This window comes from Engraulis encrasicolus, chromosome 15 (genome assembly GCF_034702125.1).
Source record: "Engraulis encrasicolus isolate BLACKSEA-1 chromosome 15, IST_EnEncr_1.0, whole genome shotgun sequence".
NCBI lineage: Eukaryota > Metazoa > Chordata > Actinopteri > Clupeiformes > Engraulidae > Engraulis > Engraulis encrasicolus.
The window spans coordinates 44,329,744-44,345,741 of NC_085871.1; the positions used below are offsets into that span (position 1 = coordinate 44,329,744).

A 15,998-nucleotide genomic window follows, 5' to 3' on the forward strand; every position below is an offset into this window, starting at 1 on the left:
TACCCCAGCCACTTTTATTTGAAGTGCGTTTGTTTACATCTGACCGGAAGTGTAAGATTCCGACGCTCGGCGTGTTTGTGTCTCTGTGACAGTGAAATGAAATGTCTGTTTACATGACTTCTTGAAGACGGCACTCTTTATTCATACATCCTCTTATTCATTCGTTAAGCCAATGACCACATTCAGGTGGAGATTTCATTTTCACAGAAATACGTGGACACGGATCAATCCTCTTTGGCTCTCGAGTGGCTGTCTGTTTGATTGCCACGTTCTTGGAGCTTCGCTGCACTACAGACGCACGTTGAAGGATAACCCAGCTTTTAGATTGTCATTGGACTTCTTAACAACAGCTAGGAGTTACAGTCGCAATAGGAATATGAACACGTCTGACGAAGATCCTCCTGCTAAACGGAGGAAGTCTTCTTCGGACTCGGACCATCATTTGCAAAAGGACAGACTTTCCCCAAACGGCAAAAGTCCACCTCGGAAAAAAGGAGCTGCATCAAGTCCCACTGCAGGCAGGTTCTCTTAATCCAACTAACCTTAACAATAACTGGAATTACAATAAATAAAAAAAATAAGCCTGACTTGAATCACTGATTTATGCAGTATGTGCTCGCTGAGTGTTTTGATTTCAAGTACTTTTGCTTTTGACTCTTTTGGCTGCTCTTTGCTATGACACTCAGCTATGGCACATATGTGATGAACCACTCTGTGGGAGATAGAGATAGAGAGAGAGAGAGAGAGAGAGAGAGAGAGAGAGAGAGAGAGAGAGAGAGAGAGAGAGAGAGAGAGAGAGACAGAGAGATTTGACTTTGGCTAAATGTTTGTAAGAAGCGTGTGCTGTATGGTGAATATATGTGCAATGATGTGTCTGTATGTTTTTTTCTTTATTTCTTTCTGTATGTATTCTACTGGACAACTTAATTTCCCTTGGTAATTAATAAATCACACTCTACTCTCTACTCTGTTTTGTTTACAGAGGTAGGGAGACGATGGGAAGAGTTCACACACGCGCGTGGAAAACTGCCCGGTGCCTCAGGAGGAACCAGGCAGCACTTCGACTTTTCCGTAATGTCTTATAACATCCTCTCGCAACAGCTGCTGCATGAAAACTCCTACTTGTACAGGCACTGCTCCGTGCCCGTCCTGGACTGGAAATACCGGTATGCCAACATCATGAAAGAAATAGAAGAACACAACGCAGATGTAAGTCACTTCACATTTCTCTCATTTCTCACTTGATCTCATGTCTTCCAATGTAATGAGGATCAGGACAGCCCCCCCCCCTTTTTTTTTTACACAATTTGCACAACACATTTTGGTTGCTGTGCTGATACTACATCAATGTTGTGACCGCTTACTTAAAGGGACAGTTTGGTCAATTTCAACATGCAGTTGTAATGCTCACACTACCCTGGACTTGTCAGTGCCTGAGATTTTTTTTTCTTCTTCTTCAGCCGTTTCCGAGATCCTGGTCATTGTAATGGGGGCAGCTCTTTGTTTACATTTCAAAAAACATTTTTATTTATTCCCAAAAACATCCAAAAGGTTATAAAACATCAGCAGACAACTAGCAAACAGCAGTACCTTTTGGGAAAATATTTGGAGTTGGCCTATGTTTAATTTTAAAAAAATGTAAACAAACGCTGCCCCCATTAGAATTACTCATATCTCGGAAAGGGCTGAGCCGAAAAATGTGGCATCACCAGGTACTGACAAGTCAAGGGTAGCGTGAGCAATACAACTGCATGTTGAAATTGACCAAACTGTCCCTTTAACCCATTGATGCCTAAAGCACCTGCAAAAAACGCCTGCTGAATGCCTAAGCCCTTGTAGGGATAGTTGCCCTCACCCTATAGAAACCTAACTATCTTAGCCTCTGATGCACATAATAATATGAAATAAGTTGTATTTAAACCCAAAGACCCTCATCTTGCATTAACAATACCCATATTTAAAAAGCTAACATCTTAAGTCTGAATGCAGTGTATATGTGTCTCCAGGCACCAAAGGTCAAACAATACGAGTCATCAGGTTAAAATGGGTTAAACCACACATATGGTCTACTCACACACCATCATACCCAGAGGTCACAGTGATGCTGTCAGATGATCCCCATATAACTTAGATCTTGTTAAGTCTTATTAAGTCTTATCGTTATTATTAGACAATCTTCCAGTCATACATGCCACCATAAGATGTGTTGACTTTTCCACAGTCATTCACAGCATCATAGGCATGATCTGCACAGTGTTATGAGTGTTTCACAAGTGTGTTGCGTTGATGTGTAACTGTATGTTGTTTGATTTTTTTTCTGGGTGTCTCTAGATTTTGTGTCTTCAGGAAGTTCAAGAGGACCACTATGTTTCACAGATGAAGCCCAGTCTAGAAGCCTTAGGTACTGACTTCATATTTATATATTTTCAAGACAACTAGAAGCCTTAGGTACTGACTTCATACATATATCTTTTAAAGACAGAAGCCTTAGATAATGACGTCATGTTCATGACTTCTCCTTATTTCCATCTAGAAGCCTTACTTTTTCTTTATCCATATCTTAGTATTATATCTGAAAGACATCAACCATTTAAACACAGCCTAGAAGCCTTACGTACTGAATTGAATCATATCCATACCCATTACCCTTTAACCCCTTAATGTACGCCATACTTCCAGTGGCACACTGTAATAGACATTGAAAAGTTCACTACCATAGTACAACACTACCATGATAGTCCGGGAGCCGTGGGGTTTGAACCCAGATTTCTTTGATAAAGTTCTTTTTTTTGCTTTATCTGATAGATTTTAGGCAAGTCTTCAAGATTTCAGACGATGCCCGGTGATACCACTTGAGCATTTTCAGATTTTGAGCCTTTATTGTCCCATAAATGCAAATTATGACAAAAAACTAAAGACACCTAATATTACTGTGAATAATGTTACAAAATGTACCAAATTGCTTATATTACCTGAAAAACATTCACATTGGACTGCTTTAACACTGCCCTTATTGAAACAAACCCAATATGGGGTAATAATTAACCCTTTCATAACAGCAATCCCACAAATAAGGCGAGACACTGTGAATAGGGTATTTTTTAACTTGCAGATATCAATATGAAACTTTATCAGATGATTACTCGTATGAATTGGAGAAAAAAAGGTATTACAAGTTTTCTATATTTTATGTTTAAATATGCTAATTAGGCTATTATCTAATTAAATATGCACTAATTTGCATTATATTTTGATGCAATGAATCTGACCACCTGAAAATGCCAGCTTCAAAATTCCTTTTTTATTTTGTTAATATCGTACATACAAGAATATTTACTGTGGTTAATTGTGGCTATCTCCTTTTGTTATCCAGGTACAGAGAAAATACTGCTAATAACCTTAAAAAATGTGATTTCGGCCTATTTTTATGCATTTAGTTATATAAATCAGGTCATGAATGACAAATCAACAAATGCCTCAGTAAAAACATTCACAACATTGCTTAGAATATGACTGTAAAGTATGGAACGGATTGTGCATTATGAGATCCTGCATAATATCACATCATGACAACATACATGACAACATCGCCGGTAGGTAGCCTACCACAAATAGCCAACATAAAAAAAAAGAACAACAGAGTGTGGTGGTAACTGGTGAGCAGTCGTTGGCTGTTCCAAAAAATGAGTAAAGAAATGACATACAGTGCCATGAAAAAGTTTGGGCACCCTTTTCGAAAATCACTAGATCGGTTTATTTCTCGTTGAACTTTTAAAGTAGCAAATTCATTTTAACATATGTTAAACTGTAGGGAAAGAGAAACATTTCAGCAGTGGAAGAATTTTCATAGGTGTTATAGATAGAATTTTATGTGGATTTACACAAAAATAGGCGTGTGCATAAATATGGGCACCCCAAAGAAGGTATACCATTGATATGAAATAGAGCTCACCTTTGCCGCACAAACTGGTTCTAATGACTTTGTAATCCCTTCAGTCACCAAGACAGACATGATTGGTCATTACAATGTTATTTATCATACACAATTATAGACGAGGCTTGTCCTAAGTTCTGTCTTGGAGAGTGGAATATGGTGGGCTCTGAACAAACTGTAGTTTGTTGAAAAATAGTTAAAAGGGCATGGCTAAAGGATGGTAAGAATTGTAACAGGCACACTACAGAACAACGCCATAGAATTACAAGACCATAGCTGCTGACAGTGCAGACTTAGACATGGGTCCTTCTACGTATGCTTTTCACAAGGCAAAAGCTCATTGGATGGGTGACGAATAAAAAGGCTTTCCTGTGTATCCATCAGAAATAAGTTGTTAAACTTATGCAGAAAGCTTATCTGGACAAGCTAAAAGCTGTTTGGGAAACCATAGTGTGGTCAGATGAGACTGAGCTAGAGTTATTTGACCTTAACAATGGGACGTGGACATGGCAAAAAATGCACCCATAAATTCTATGACCTCTGGTCTAAAACACACCCTACTATAGGTCTGTGTGGATAGTATACACACTGTAAAACTTATTACAGTTAAGGACCTCACTAATTCTATTCAAATAGCATATTTTTCAAAAACATGTTCAAGTGTCAGTCACAAAATTAGAGCTGAGCAGAGTTTGGACTTTCCAGAAGGACAGTGTTGATCAAAATTCAGCAATGAGTTCATGCAAAACAACAAGTACGATGTCTTGAAATGGTCATACCAATCTTGAGATAACACCCATCATTGAAAAAGAATTAATTTATTTGAACCAGGATGTCTACAGAAGACAGATGAGTAATCTGACTGAATTAGAGGGGTTCTGGATAGAATAATTGGCAACTATTCAGTAGCACCAGGCAGTTGAAACTTGTCTTCTTGTATAGCAAGTATCCAAAGGCCATTAGATCAGCAAAGGTGAGCTCCACTTCATATTAATGGCATACCTTCTTTGGGGTGCCCATATTTATGCACACGCATATTTTTGTTTAAATCCACATAACATTCTTTCTATAACACCTATGAAAATTCTTCCACTGCTGAAATGTTTCTATTTCCCTACAGTTTAACATATGGAAGTTGCTACTTGAAAAGCTCAACGAGAAATAAACCGATGTAATGATCTTCCAAAAGGGTGCCCAAACTTTCTCATGGCACTGTACATCCAGTGTATCCAGACTGGTATTGAATGATCACTTAAATCCATAAAGCCATCAAATAAGATCTGTACATGCATTTAAATTTACACAGAAAGACCTATATACACTGCAACATACAGTACCGCACGCTCAGAGACAGTGAGAGAGAGAGAGAGAGAGAGAGAGAGAGAGAGAGAGAGAGAGAGAGAGAGAGAGAGAGAGAGAGAGAGAGAGAGAGAGGTCTAAACATAGGAAAACAGCTATACATTATATATACGGTTGAGTCAAAAAATTAAGTCAATCCAGAGTATCCTGACTGGTATTAAATGATCACTTAAAAGTCCATGAAGCCATCAAATAAGACATGTACATGCATTTAAATTCGCACAGAAAGACCTGTCTACACCTATACAACATACAGAGTCCTTAACACCTAAAACACCTATAGCCTACATTATACTACACGCACATGCGCACGCGCACGCACACGCGCACACACACACACACACACACACACACACACACACACACACACACACACACACACACACACACACACACACACACACACACACACACACACACACACATACACACACACACACACACACACACACACACAGTAAAGCTCACACAACATTGGTTTGGCAGCATCCCAGCCGAAAACATGCACAGAAAATGGTGCAAGGCACAATGTTTACAGCACAGCTACATTTCTTAGAATTGCAGGGGCTTTTACTCTTGCAACCACATCTGATCATCTGTAAAATGTAGTCTGGTGCCACTTTGACATTTTCTGGAACACTTATTGGTATCAGTGCTTTGTTGCATGGGTCTTTCTTCCATCCAAATGCTTCAGGAGATAGTTCAGGTGGAGTGTGAACCAATGTCCTCCACAATATTGCTTGAAAATGAGCCCTTTTCACATTCTCAAGAAATGCCTCTGTTGTTGGTGGAAGAGCAGCCAGGTTAGGTGAAGATAAATGACCTTTCCCATTCTTTTTTCCCCATACCACCAACCTTGTATGTGACATGCTGATACTGTCTGGAATGCCATAACATGCCGACACAAAGTTAGTGTCCTCACTGGAAAGTTGTTGGAATGGTGCCAGCACATTACCAATTGATGTCAAGTGATATCCAGCTTTTAGGGTCTTGATAACAGAGCCCTTACCAATACCAAAATAGGATGCCACAGCGTCACACCCTGATATGGCATGGGCTGGTAAAAGGTCAATTACAATGTCATTTTGTGGATTTACATTTTTAATTTTATCTCTTTCCATGTTAATACGACCACCACTGAAATTATGTACTTTGTAGGCAAACAAATAATCAGCCAAAAATTATGTAATTATTACTTACAATTTTTATTTTGTGTTACAACAGCACAGGAAGAGTAAATAGCAATGTATGAAATGGTGAAATTCTGTGTTGAATTAGTAATCCTTTCTGGGTATGTCTAAGCTGACACCACCAATATTCACCTAAATGTTACATATTTCTGCTTGACAAACAGCTAGTTATGTAATTGTCTAAAATTTATTTGGTACGAGGACACTTTCTCCACTTTGATGTGGCAGGCCTACCAACCAGAATGCTCTATGGTTAATCATAGTGCAGTTATGAAGCTGTCAAAAGCTTGTGGGCTATGGCTGCAGCGAAATCAACATGAAAGGGTTAATATCTGAAATTGGCACATCACCCACTCTTATCCTGATGGGTAAGTGTTGGACAACTACAAACAGCAAAACCAAACAACCCACTATGAGATATAAAGCCACGTTTGGCGAAATGTTGGCCTTTGTGTCTCCGACTTGGAAAATCAGGCTTTTTGGGTGAATGCCCCGCCCCCAAACATGCATGACCCCACCCCCACTGATGTCCATACCTCACCACCTGTTCTTATACACATCCTACCATGTAAACAAACACAAAATAAGTATGGTATAGGGTATTTGGTCAGCATAACATGATTTGGGAGCCAAAGACTGTTGTAATCTATGGCTGCAGCACATCAAGCATAAAAGGCTCAATATCTGAAAATGCTCAAGGGATATCACCGGGCATCGTCTGGAATCTTAATAGGTACACCTTAGGCAACCACAAACTGCAAAGAAAAAAACTTTATCAGACGAAACTGGGTTCGGCTGATATTTGGCTTTTGGCTGCCGGACTATGACATAACACAGGGCCTTTAGTAATGCACTGGTAATGCCTTGTTCACAGCAGATTTATAGCGCAGTGTCTTAACGGGTTAATAAAGGCTTTTTTAACTTCTGTAAGGGGTGTCGGTAACGCTTTAGAATAAGGTTCTTCTAATAAGCGTTTATAGTCACTAGTAAGCAGGTAGTAATACCCTTACAAGTGCCCAATAACATGTGCCCAACAAGTGCCCAATAACGCGTTGTTCACCAAATAAACTACCAGCAAAGATACCAGTGTGCGGTGATTCATCTTTCATTTGCCCAATAACATGCTTATTAACTTTGTTAACATGCTTATTAACATTGTTAACCTCTGATGAGTAACTCTATTTGAGTAAAAGCATGAAAATGGGTACACGTAGAGTAGAGAGTAGAGTGTCGTTTATTGATTCCAGGGGGAAACGAAGGTGTCAAGTAGCATACACACACGTGGCAGCCATCTTGAAAATTAAGGTTTTTTTTTCGCAACGCCTCCATATCTAGTATTAGTCAGCATATCAAGATGGATATGTGTACCGATATAAATAATAAGACAAAAAAATAAACCACTAAAAACACATAATAAGCAGATTATAAGATGTTAGCATGTTATTGGGCACTTGTAAGGGTATTACTACCTGCTTACTAGTGACTATAAACGCTTATTAGAATAACCTTATTCTTAAGCGTTACCGGGGTGTCTAGAAAGTTGTTTTATTTTTTACCTTGACCTTCGCCCCCCCAGGCTACCAGTGCGAATATAAGAAGCGTACGGGTGGCAAGCCGGACGGCTGTGCGGTGGTGTTCAAGCGTGACTCCTTCGCCCTGCTCTCGGGCCACCCTGTTGAGTACCTGAGGCCCGGCGTACCCCTCCTGGACCGCGACAATGTGGGCATGGTGCTGCTCCTACAGCCCAAGTAAGATTAGATCACACTACATTGCATTACAGAACAATATAGTGCAGCCTTGCGTGGTGCGCAAACTCAACCTACAGCCCAAGTAAGATTAGATTACTGACATTACATTATATTTATATTACATTGCACACACTATTGTACCCATTACATCACACTACACAAACTCCAACGCCCATGGAGTACTTGAGGCCTGGCGTACCCCTCTTGGACCGCGACAACGTGGGCATGGTGCTGCTGCTGCAACCCAAGTAAGATTAGATTACACTACCGTTAACTACACTACACTACATTACATTAAACTTGTATTACACTTCAATTGCACAAACTAAATTACTGCACCTTAACATTCCACAGGTAGGGTTTTCAGGCCGACCAGAACGGAGCAGGTGCCCGTACTAGTTACGTTCGGCACTAAAGTAGTTATCTGCGAACCGCCCATGTTCATACCGGGCTCCGAACTTTTTCCGCACGTGACGGTGTTACCCGGATGAACCTGCTGATGGCCACGCTGTCGTCATGGTTCACGGAGGAAAACCTAGTATTTTGCGGTTCGCCTTGCGAACCAACTTTCCGGTTCGCGACTCAAAAATCTGTGGCGTGAACATGACGGCCAGTTCCATTAGGTGCGGGAACGGGCACCGGCACGGTTCTCAGTAAGCCTGAATGCGCAATAGGTAACACTTTATTTGAATGGTTCACTATTACAGTGGATCTACCACATTAGGTACAGTGTAATAGCCGGTGTAGAAATATTTCATACCATGTAATACCAGTGTAACACCATGTACCAATTTTTTACTTACACCATGTATTTGTGTGTAACTGGTATAATATGATATTGAATATTGTTACACTGGTATTGCCTGCTATAAAATATTGTTACACTGGTTATTACACTGTACCCAATGTGGTAGATCCACTTTAATAGTGAACCATTAAAATAAAGTGTTACCTTACAGTCCACTACACTACACATTATATCACATTACACTACACTACACTACACTACACTACACTACACTACACTACACTTCACTACACTACACATTACTGTAAAGGACACTACACTACACATTAAATTATACAGTACCGGTATATATTGCACCCATTACATTACACTACACATCCCATAACACTACACTACAGTTCAATACGCTACACGTTACAGTACTCTACACTACACTACACTAAACTACATGTGTGGCCAACACACACCTGCCCTATATCCCTGGTTGCGGGGATGTCAAACTGGACTGTAACCACTATAACTCTAACCTTTTGTCGCTTTAGATAACATTGTCTTTTCCTTTAACCATTAGGCCACGGCTGCCAACCACCACTGTCACATCCACCACAACGCCGCCTCCGCTGTGCGTGGCCAACACACACCTGCTCTACAACCCTCGCCGTGGGGACATCAAGCTGGCCCCACATTGCTCCAGGGACTGTAACCATTTAAACTGTGAATTCTAACAAAAAACCCTGTCTTTTCCTTTACCCATTAGGCCAACCACCTCCACCACCACGCCACCTCCGCTGTACGCTGCTACAACCCTCAAGCTGGCCCAGGTGACCATGCTCCTGGCCGAGCTCTGGCGCGTGGCCTCGCGTCCACCACACCGCAGCTGCTATGTGTGGCTAATATACCGCTCTTTTCCTTTTCCCTTTAGGCAACGGCTGCCAACCACCACTGTCACAACCACTGCTGCCACATCCACCACCATGCCATCTCCGCTGTGCGTGGCCAACACAGACCTGCTCTCAAACCCTCGCCGCGGGGACATCAAGCTGGCCCAGGTGGCCATGCTCCTGGCCGAGCTCCGGCGCGTGGCCTCGCGTCCCGACGGCACACTCTGCCCCCTGGTGGTGTGCGGTGACATGAACTCGGTGCCCTGGTCGCCCCTCTACCGTTTCCTTAGAGACGGCAGGCTGGATTATTATGGGATATTTCGGGGAGAGGTGAGTTGGTGCTTAAGGATGTGTGTGTCTGTGTCTGTGTAGTCCTGCATATAGGCCTTGTATTTGTTCTGCAGGATATTGTTCATAGGAGGCAGCACTTGCTGACTGCATACATAAGCCCATGAGCTCTCAAATGTATATTGTCCTGAGTTGAAGCCTTCAAATGTATTTTTCCCTCAACATAAGCTCTCAAATGTACACATTTACAGCTACATATAACCTTCAAATGTATACTATCCTGAATATAAGCTTTCAAATACTGTATGTATTGCCCTGACAGTGTTTCCCACAGAAATTTTGGAAACTATGGGGGCAACCGGGATTTTTTTTTTGAGGGGGGGGTAAATGCAAAATGCGGCGTGAATGCAAAACGGCAAAACAATGAGTAAAGTATGACATTGGCGCATGGAGAACCTAGAGGCCTACATTTCAGCCATTTCAACCCATTTCAACCCATTTCATTGTCATTTTTTTTACATTTTCGGAAACTATGGCGGCCAAATTTAAACTATGGCGGTGCGCCATAGTTTCCTCAATGTATGGGAAACACTGCCTGAATATATGCTCTCAAATGTATATTGCAGGTATCGGGGCAGGATGCTGTTCCCAGGAGGCAGCACCCGCTGACCGTGCCCCTCTGGCCCCACACGCTGGGCATCAACGCACAGTGCCAGTACCACTGCCAGAGCAATACATCAGGTAAGCTAAGTAAGCTTATTACATTCCGCAACACACACACACACACACACACACACACACACACACACGTATCAACGCGCAGTGCCAGTACCACTGCCAGAGCAATACATCAGGTAAGCTAAGTAAGCTTATTACATTCCGCAACACACACACACACACACACACACACTCACACACACACTCAACGCGCAGTGCCAGTACCACTGCCAGAATGGTGCCTCTGGTAATCTCTGCCCATTTCAATACCTTACATTATTACATTACATTACACTTTGCATTTATCCAAATCAACTTTCATTTTGGCAATAGGCAGCCCAGTTTCAATGAGCAGCATAGTTGCATTACTTTTTTTGACCATTTCCTGTACAGTATCACTTTAAGGCAAAGGTTACACATTAAGAACCCGTGCCCTAACTCAAATAGGATGCATCAAACACCCCCGACTTTGCATTCTTCTTTTGCAGTGTTCTATTGCTGTACTCTACTCTACTGTATCTGCGGTAACTGCAGACCAGTTACTCAGTAAAGTTGGCAGTTTTGCAACTAATTTGGCAGACCAACAAAACCAGGCAGGAGCATACAGTTAATACCCTAAGCAAGACACACAGCTGTAATGCAATATCAACTACACAGTATGTCAGTCTATTTTATGACTATAAATACAAAGGAGAACACAGGGGTTTTTTATTGTTTTTTTTTACAATAAATGTGATTTTATGATGTGGTTTAGTAAGTAAATGGATTTGGTAAATATTAACAACCGATTTTTCTGTCTATAATATGACTTCCAGGCCTAACGATAGAAGAGTTTTACAGGATCAACAGGTATGTTTTTTCCTACTTACAAGATAGACTCAACAATTTCAGTCAGCTTTTGCATCCAACTTTGGTATTTTTAATATTTCTATAAAACTACACCAATGGGGGTATTTCAATAACCTGGATAGTATTTTAAAAACACGGTAAGGTGATAACCCTGGCTAGGTTAACCTGCATGAAGTAGTTCGTCTGCAGCCAAGAGATAGTCCACAGTTGTCCTTGTAGCACTCCAGGCTTTCTTATCAGAATATTTACCACAACCTCAAGGTTAACTTAACTTGGATAACTGATTAGCTAGATACTCCCCTGACTCAGTAGTGAACCAGACTTAGTTAACCATGAATTAGTGGTAAATCATCTAATAGAAGAGCGCAGAGTCCTCTTTTTTTAAACTAAATGACACATGTGGGCTATTTCTTAGCAGGTTTACCACTTCCTGTAGGGTCACTTAGCCAGGTTAATCACCTAGCCATGTTCTTGGAATACCTACTGTCGTGATCACTAATGCAATCAGAGAGGTTACACACCAAAAACCCATATACATGGGTATTAAATTTGTGTTTTAACCTGACTGAGCGAAACTCAATTGTCGATTGTTGGAAACCGCTGTCGGTCAAAAACAAAATCGTTCACGTGGTTGGCTGCCAGTGTCTTGCCCTTCCTCACAATACTGTGTTGATAAACAAAAAAATCATCTATACCAGTGTTTCCCAACCAGGGGTAGGTGTACCACTAGGGGTACACGAGCACACTGCAGGGGGTACTTGAAAAAATGTAATTATTATAACAAATGAATGGAGCAGTCACATCAGGACAGAGAGATCAATATAGAAAATGAATTAGGGGGTACTCATGGTACAACTAAGAGGTTTAGGGGGTACGCGAGACAAAAAAGGTTGGGAAACACTGATCTATACCTTCTCTATTCTCCTGCATTATCTACTGTACTGTCCTGTACTCTACTGTACTGTAACTGGTGAACACATCGAGCTGCATGTCCTGTATGAAAGTGTGCTATATAAATACAGTTTTTATACAGTTATATTACAAATTGTTCTCTCCTGTGTTTCCCCTCTCCAGTAGGCATTGTATAGAGCACGGGTTCAGCTTATTATTGTTATTGTTATAATTATTGTTATTATATGTATTGGCAGGTTTACCACTTTGTGTAGCTTCACTTAGCCAGGTTAATCACCAGTTTCCTCTCTCCTGTGTTTCCCCTCTCCAGTAGGCCTTGTATACAGCACGGGTTCAGCTTCAGCTCTGCATACTCCCACCGCTCCTCCAAGCGAGGGGAGCCAGAAGTCACCACCAACAACATGCAGAGGCCCCTCACCGTGGACTACATATTCTACACTGCCGCCTCCAGATTCACATCAGGTAATATGATATATAATATATAATAATTAATAATTAATAATTAATAATAGTTTAGAATAATAATAATAATAGTCACCCTCAACACCAATAACATGCACAGGCCCCTCACCGTAGACTACATATTCTTCACCACCGCATCCAGGTTCACATCAGGTAATATAATATAATGTTTAATATATAATTAGTAATAGTTTATAATAATAATAATAATAATAATAATAGTTTACAATAATACTCACTACCAATAACATGCAGAGGCCCCTCACCGTAGATTACACATTCTACACCTCAGCCTCCAGGTTCACATCAGGTAATATAATATATAATAATTAATAATTAATAATTAATAATAGTTTATAATAATAATAATAGTCACCCTCAACACCAATAACATGCAGAGGCCCCTCACCGTGGACTACATATTCTACACTGCCGCATCCAGATTCACATCAGGTAATATAATATAATGTATGATATATAATAATTAGTAATTAATAATAGTTTATAATAATAGTTTATAATAATAGTCACCACCAATAACATGCAGAGGCCCCTCACCGTAGATTACACATTCTACACCACCGCATCCAGGTTCACATCAGGTAAAGAATGAATGAATAAATAAATAAATAATGATAATAATAATCAATAAATAATACTCATCTGGTCAGAAATGCTTTGCTTTATGGGTTTTATTTCCTAAAACACCAGCAAAAAAATACCTGTTAAAAGACACCATTTTGGGAATAGGTACTGTCAGCCTCTGAAGAACATTTGCTTTTTTGTTCATTTTTTCCCTCTTTTTTGTCACATTCTTGATAGAAATCAGCTTCACAGTGAGTCACAGTGAGTGACAAGTATGATCATTTTACAGTATATTTACTTTGATCCGTTGTTTGTTTGTTTAAAATTCCAGCGCCCTGTATGTCATGTATGATAATTTCCCAGTATATTTACTTTGATACTTTGTTTTAATACTGTTTGTCTGTTTGTTTGTCTGTTTGTTTGTTTGTTTGTTTGTTTGTTTGTTTGAAATTCCAGATCCCAGCTCCCTGTATGGGGAGGGTCTGCAGCTGCTGGCGCGTCTGTCGTTGTTTGACGTGACTGATCTGAGTACAGTGGGCGGGCTGCCCAACGCCAGCCACCCTTCAGACCACCTACCGCTGCTGGCCCGATTCAGACTGCACAGCCGCCAGCAGCAGCAGCAGCAGAGGCAGTGGCCAGCACCACCACCACCCTCAGGTAAAAAGCAAAGATTTTCAATATATTAGCATGTGACACCAATGCAACGAAGTGGGAATGTGGGTGTTGGCAGCACAGTTGCAATGAGCAGCTTAGTTGCAATACCTTCTCTGACCACCACTCCACATACTGCACCTATTAACCCATTATCGCAGCACTATGGCTCTCTGTAATGTCATAGCAATGTTCTTATGATGTAGTTAAGCATTTTCAGCAAGTGAATAGGGTCGACGGCGACCCCTGCTGCAGTAAGAGGCTAAAGCCAGACTGCTAACTCAGAATGAGAGACAGACATGCTACCTAATAACTTGAAAGCCAGAATGCTATCTTAGATGTCAGGAGACAGATGGGCTATTAACACATTGACTCCCAAGCCACGTAAAAATATGTTTTTTGCCTCTCATGCATGGGCTCCCAAAACGTAAAATTAAGTTTTTCCGTTTTTTTTTAATGGATTCTGAATCTACACATTCTAATGCACATTCTGTGTGATTTTCGTAATAATGTGATGTACACTGACATAGATCATGAAAACTCCTACAAAGTCAAAACCCCTACAAAGTCAGGATCTGGATATTTCATCATCTGTGCATTTTATTAAACATGGGTGAGTATGGGCAGTCATGGGTGAGTGGTTAGGGCGTCAGACTTGCATCCCAGAGGTTGCCGGTTCGACTCCCGACCCGCCAGGTTGGTGGGGGGAGTAATCAACCAGTGCTCTCCCCCATCCTCCTCCATGACTGAGGTACCCTGAGCATGGTACTGTCCCACCGCACTGCTCCCCATGGGGCGCCACTGAGGGCTGCCCCCTTGCACGGGTGAGGCATAAATGCAATTTCGTTGTGTGCAGTGTGCAGTGTTCACTTGTGTGCTGTGGAGTGCTGTGTCACAATGACAATGGGAGTTGGAGTTTCCCAATGGGCTTTCACGCTTTCATTTGAGTTTTATTATAGCGAATCAAACCACTTCCTGATCATGTCACGTCACGTCTCAAGTTAGTGTTACTTCTTAGAGAATCAAAACATGTCCTGTCAGTGCCTTGCTAGCTAGCCTATTCCTAAACATATGATGGAAGGATAAGGAACAAGCTTTCGAACAAGCCCTGACATGTGTCTGTAGGTTTAAGACAAAATATTCAGTGGCTGTTCAAAAAATGACAAAAAATTATGAAATTGGCTGGGAGTCTACAGCTAAAATTCCAAAAAACGGCTGGTATTCAATGTGTTAAGTGATCATAAACATAGCTTGCTTAGACGTCAGGAAGCAGACACGCTACTAAGAGAGCTTAAAGCCAAAATGCTTGCTCACCACCGGCTTCTAATGGGTGTAAATAATAATCGAAATGTATCGATGCATGGAAATATCAACCAGCGATTTAATCGAATCCACGTGAGGCAGTATATATAAAAGAATGATTAGGTTGAGTAGTACACATCAATAAATTATAACACAGTACACATTAATAAATTATAACATCTGAAACTGTCAGTGTTGTTGTACTTTTAGATCTTGAAATCAATGTAACACTACCCTTTTTTTTTTCCACCAGCAAAGGTCGACTGATGAACCCCAATGACAACTCATGAACATCTCAACCATAGAGGTAGAACAGAACACTGGAGGGGTCATGACCCCAGTTGTCACGGCAGTCCTGGCAGCCATTATTTG

General features: G+C 41.0%; 1 protein-coding gene across 1 annotated transcript; it reads left to right on the forward strand.

Moving 5' to 3' along the window:
* Positions 1 to 81: 81 nt before the first annotated feature.
* Positions 82 to 15,998, forward strand: angel2 (angel homolog 2 (Drosophila)). The gene is made up of 10 exons (XM_063218106.1): positions 82 to 518; positions 983 to 1,209; positions 2,332 to 2,401; positions 8,060 to 8,231; positions 9,941 to 10,190; positions 10,775 to 10,889; positions 11,681 to 11,714; positions 12,940 to 13,088; positions 14,130 to 14,330; positions 15,880 to 15,998. Exons 1-10 carry the CDS (start codon positions 173 to 175, stop codon positions 15,891 to 15,893), a joined length of 1,578 nt encoding a protein of 525 aa, XP_063074176.1. The 5' UTR covers positions 82 to 172; the 3' UTR covers positions 15,894 to 15,998.

Bases quoted from the DNA above. Each gene is read 5' to 3' on its own strand.
- angel2 (XM_063218106.1), top strand. From the start codon at position 173: ATGACCACATTCAGGTGGAGATTTCATTTTCACAGAAATACGTGGACA. The intron at 10,890-11,680 runs GTAAGCTAAGTA...TATGACTTCCAG, and splicing joins CTGCCAGAGCAATACATCAG to GCCTAACGATAGAAGAGTTT. The intron at 13,089-14,129 runs GTAATATGATAT...TTGAAATTCCAG, and splicing joins CGCCTCCAGATTCACATCAG to ATCCCAGCTCCCTGTATGGG.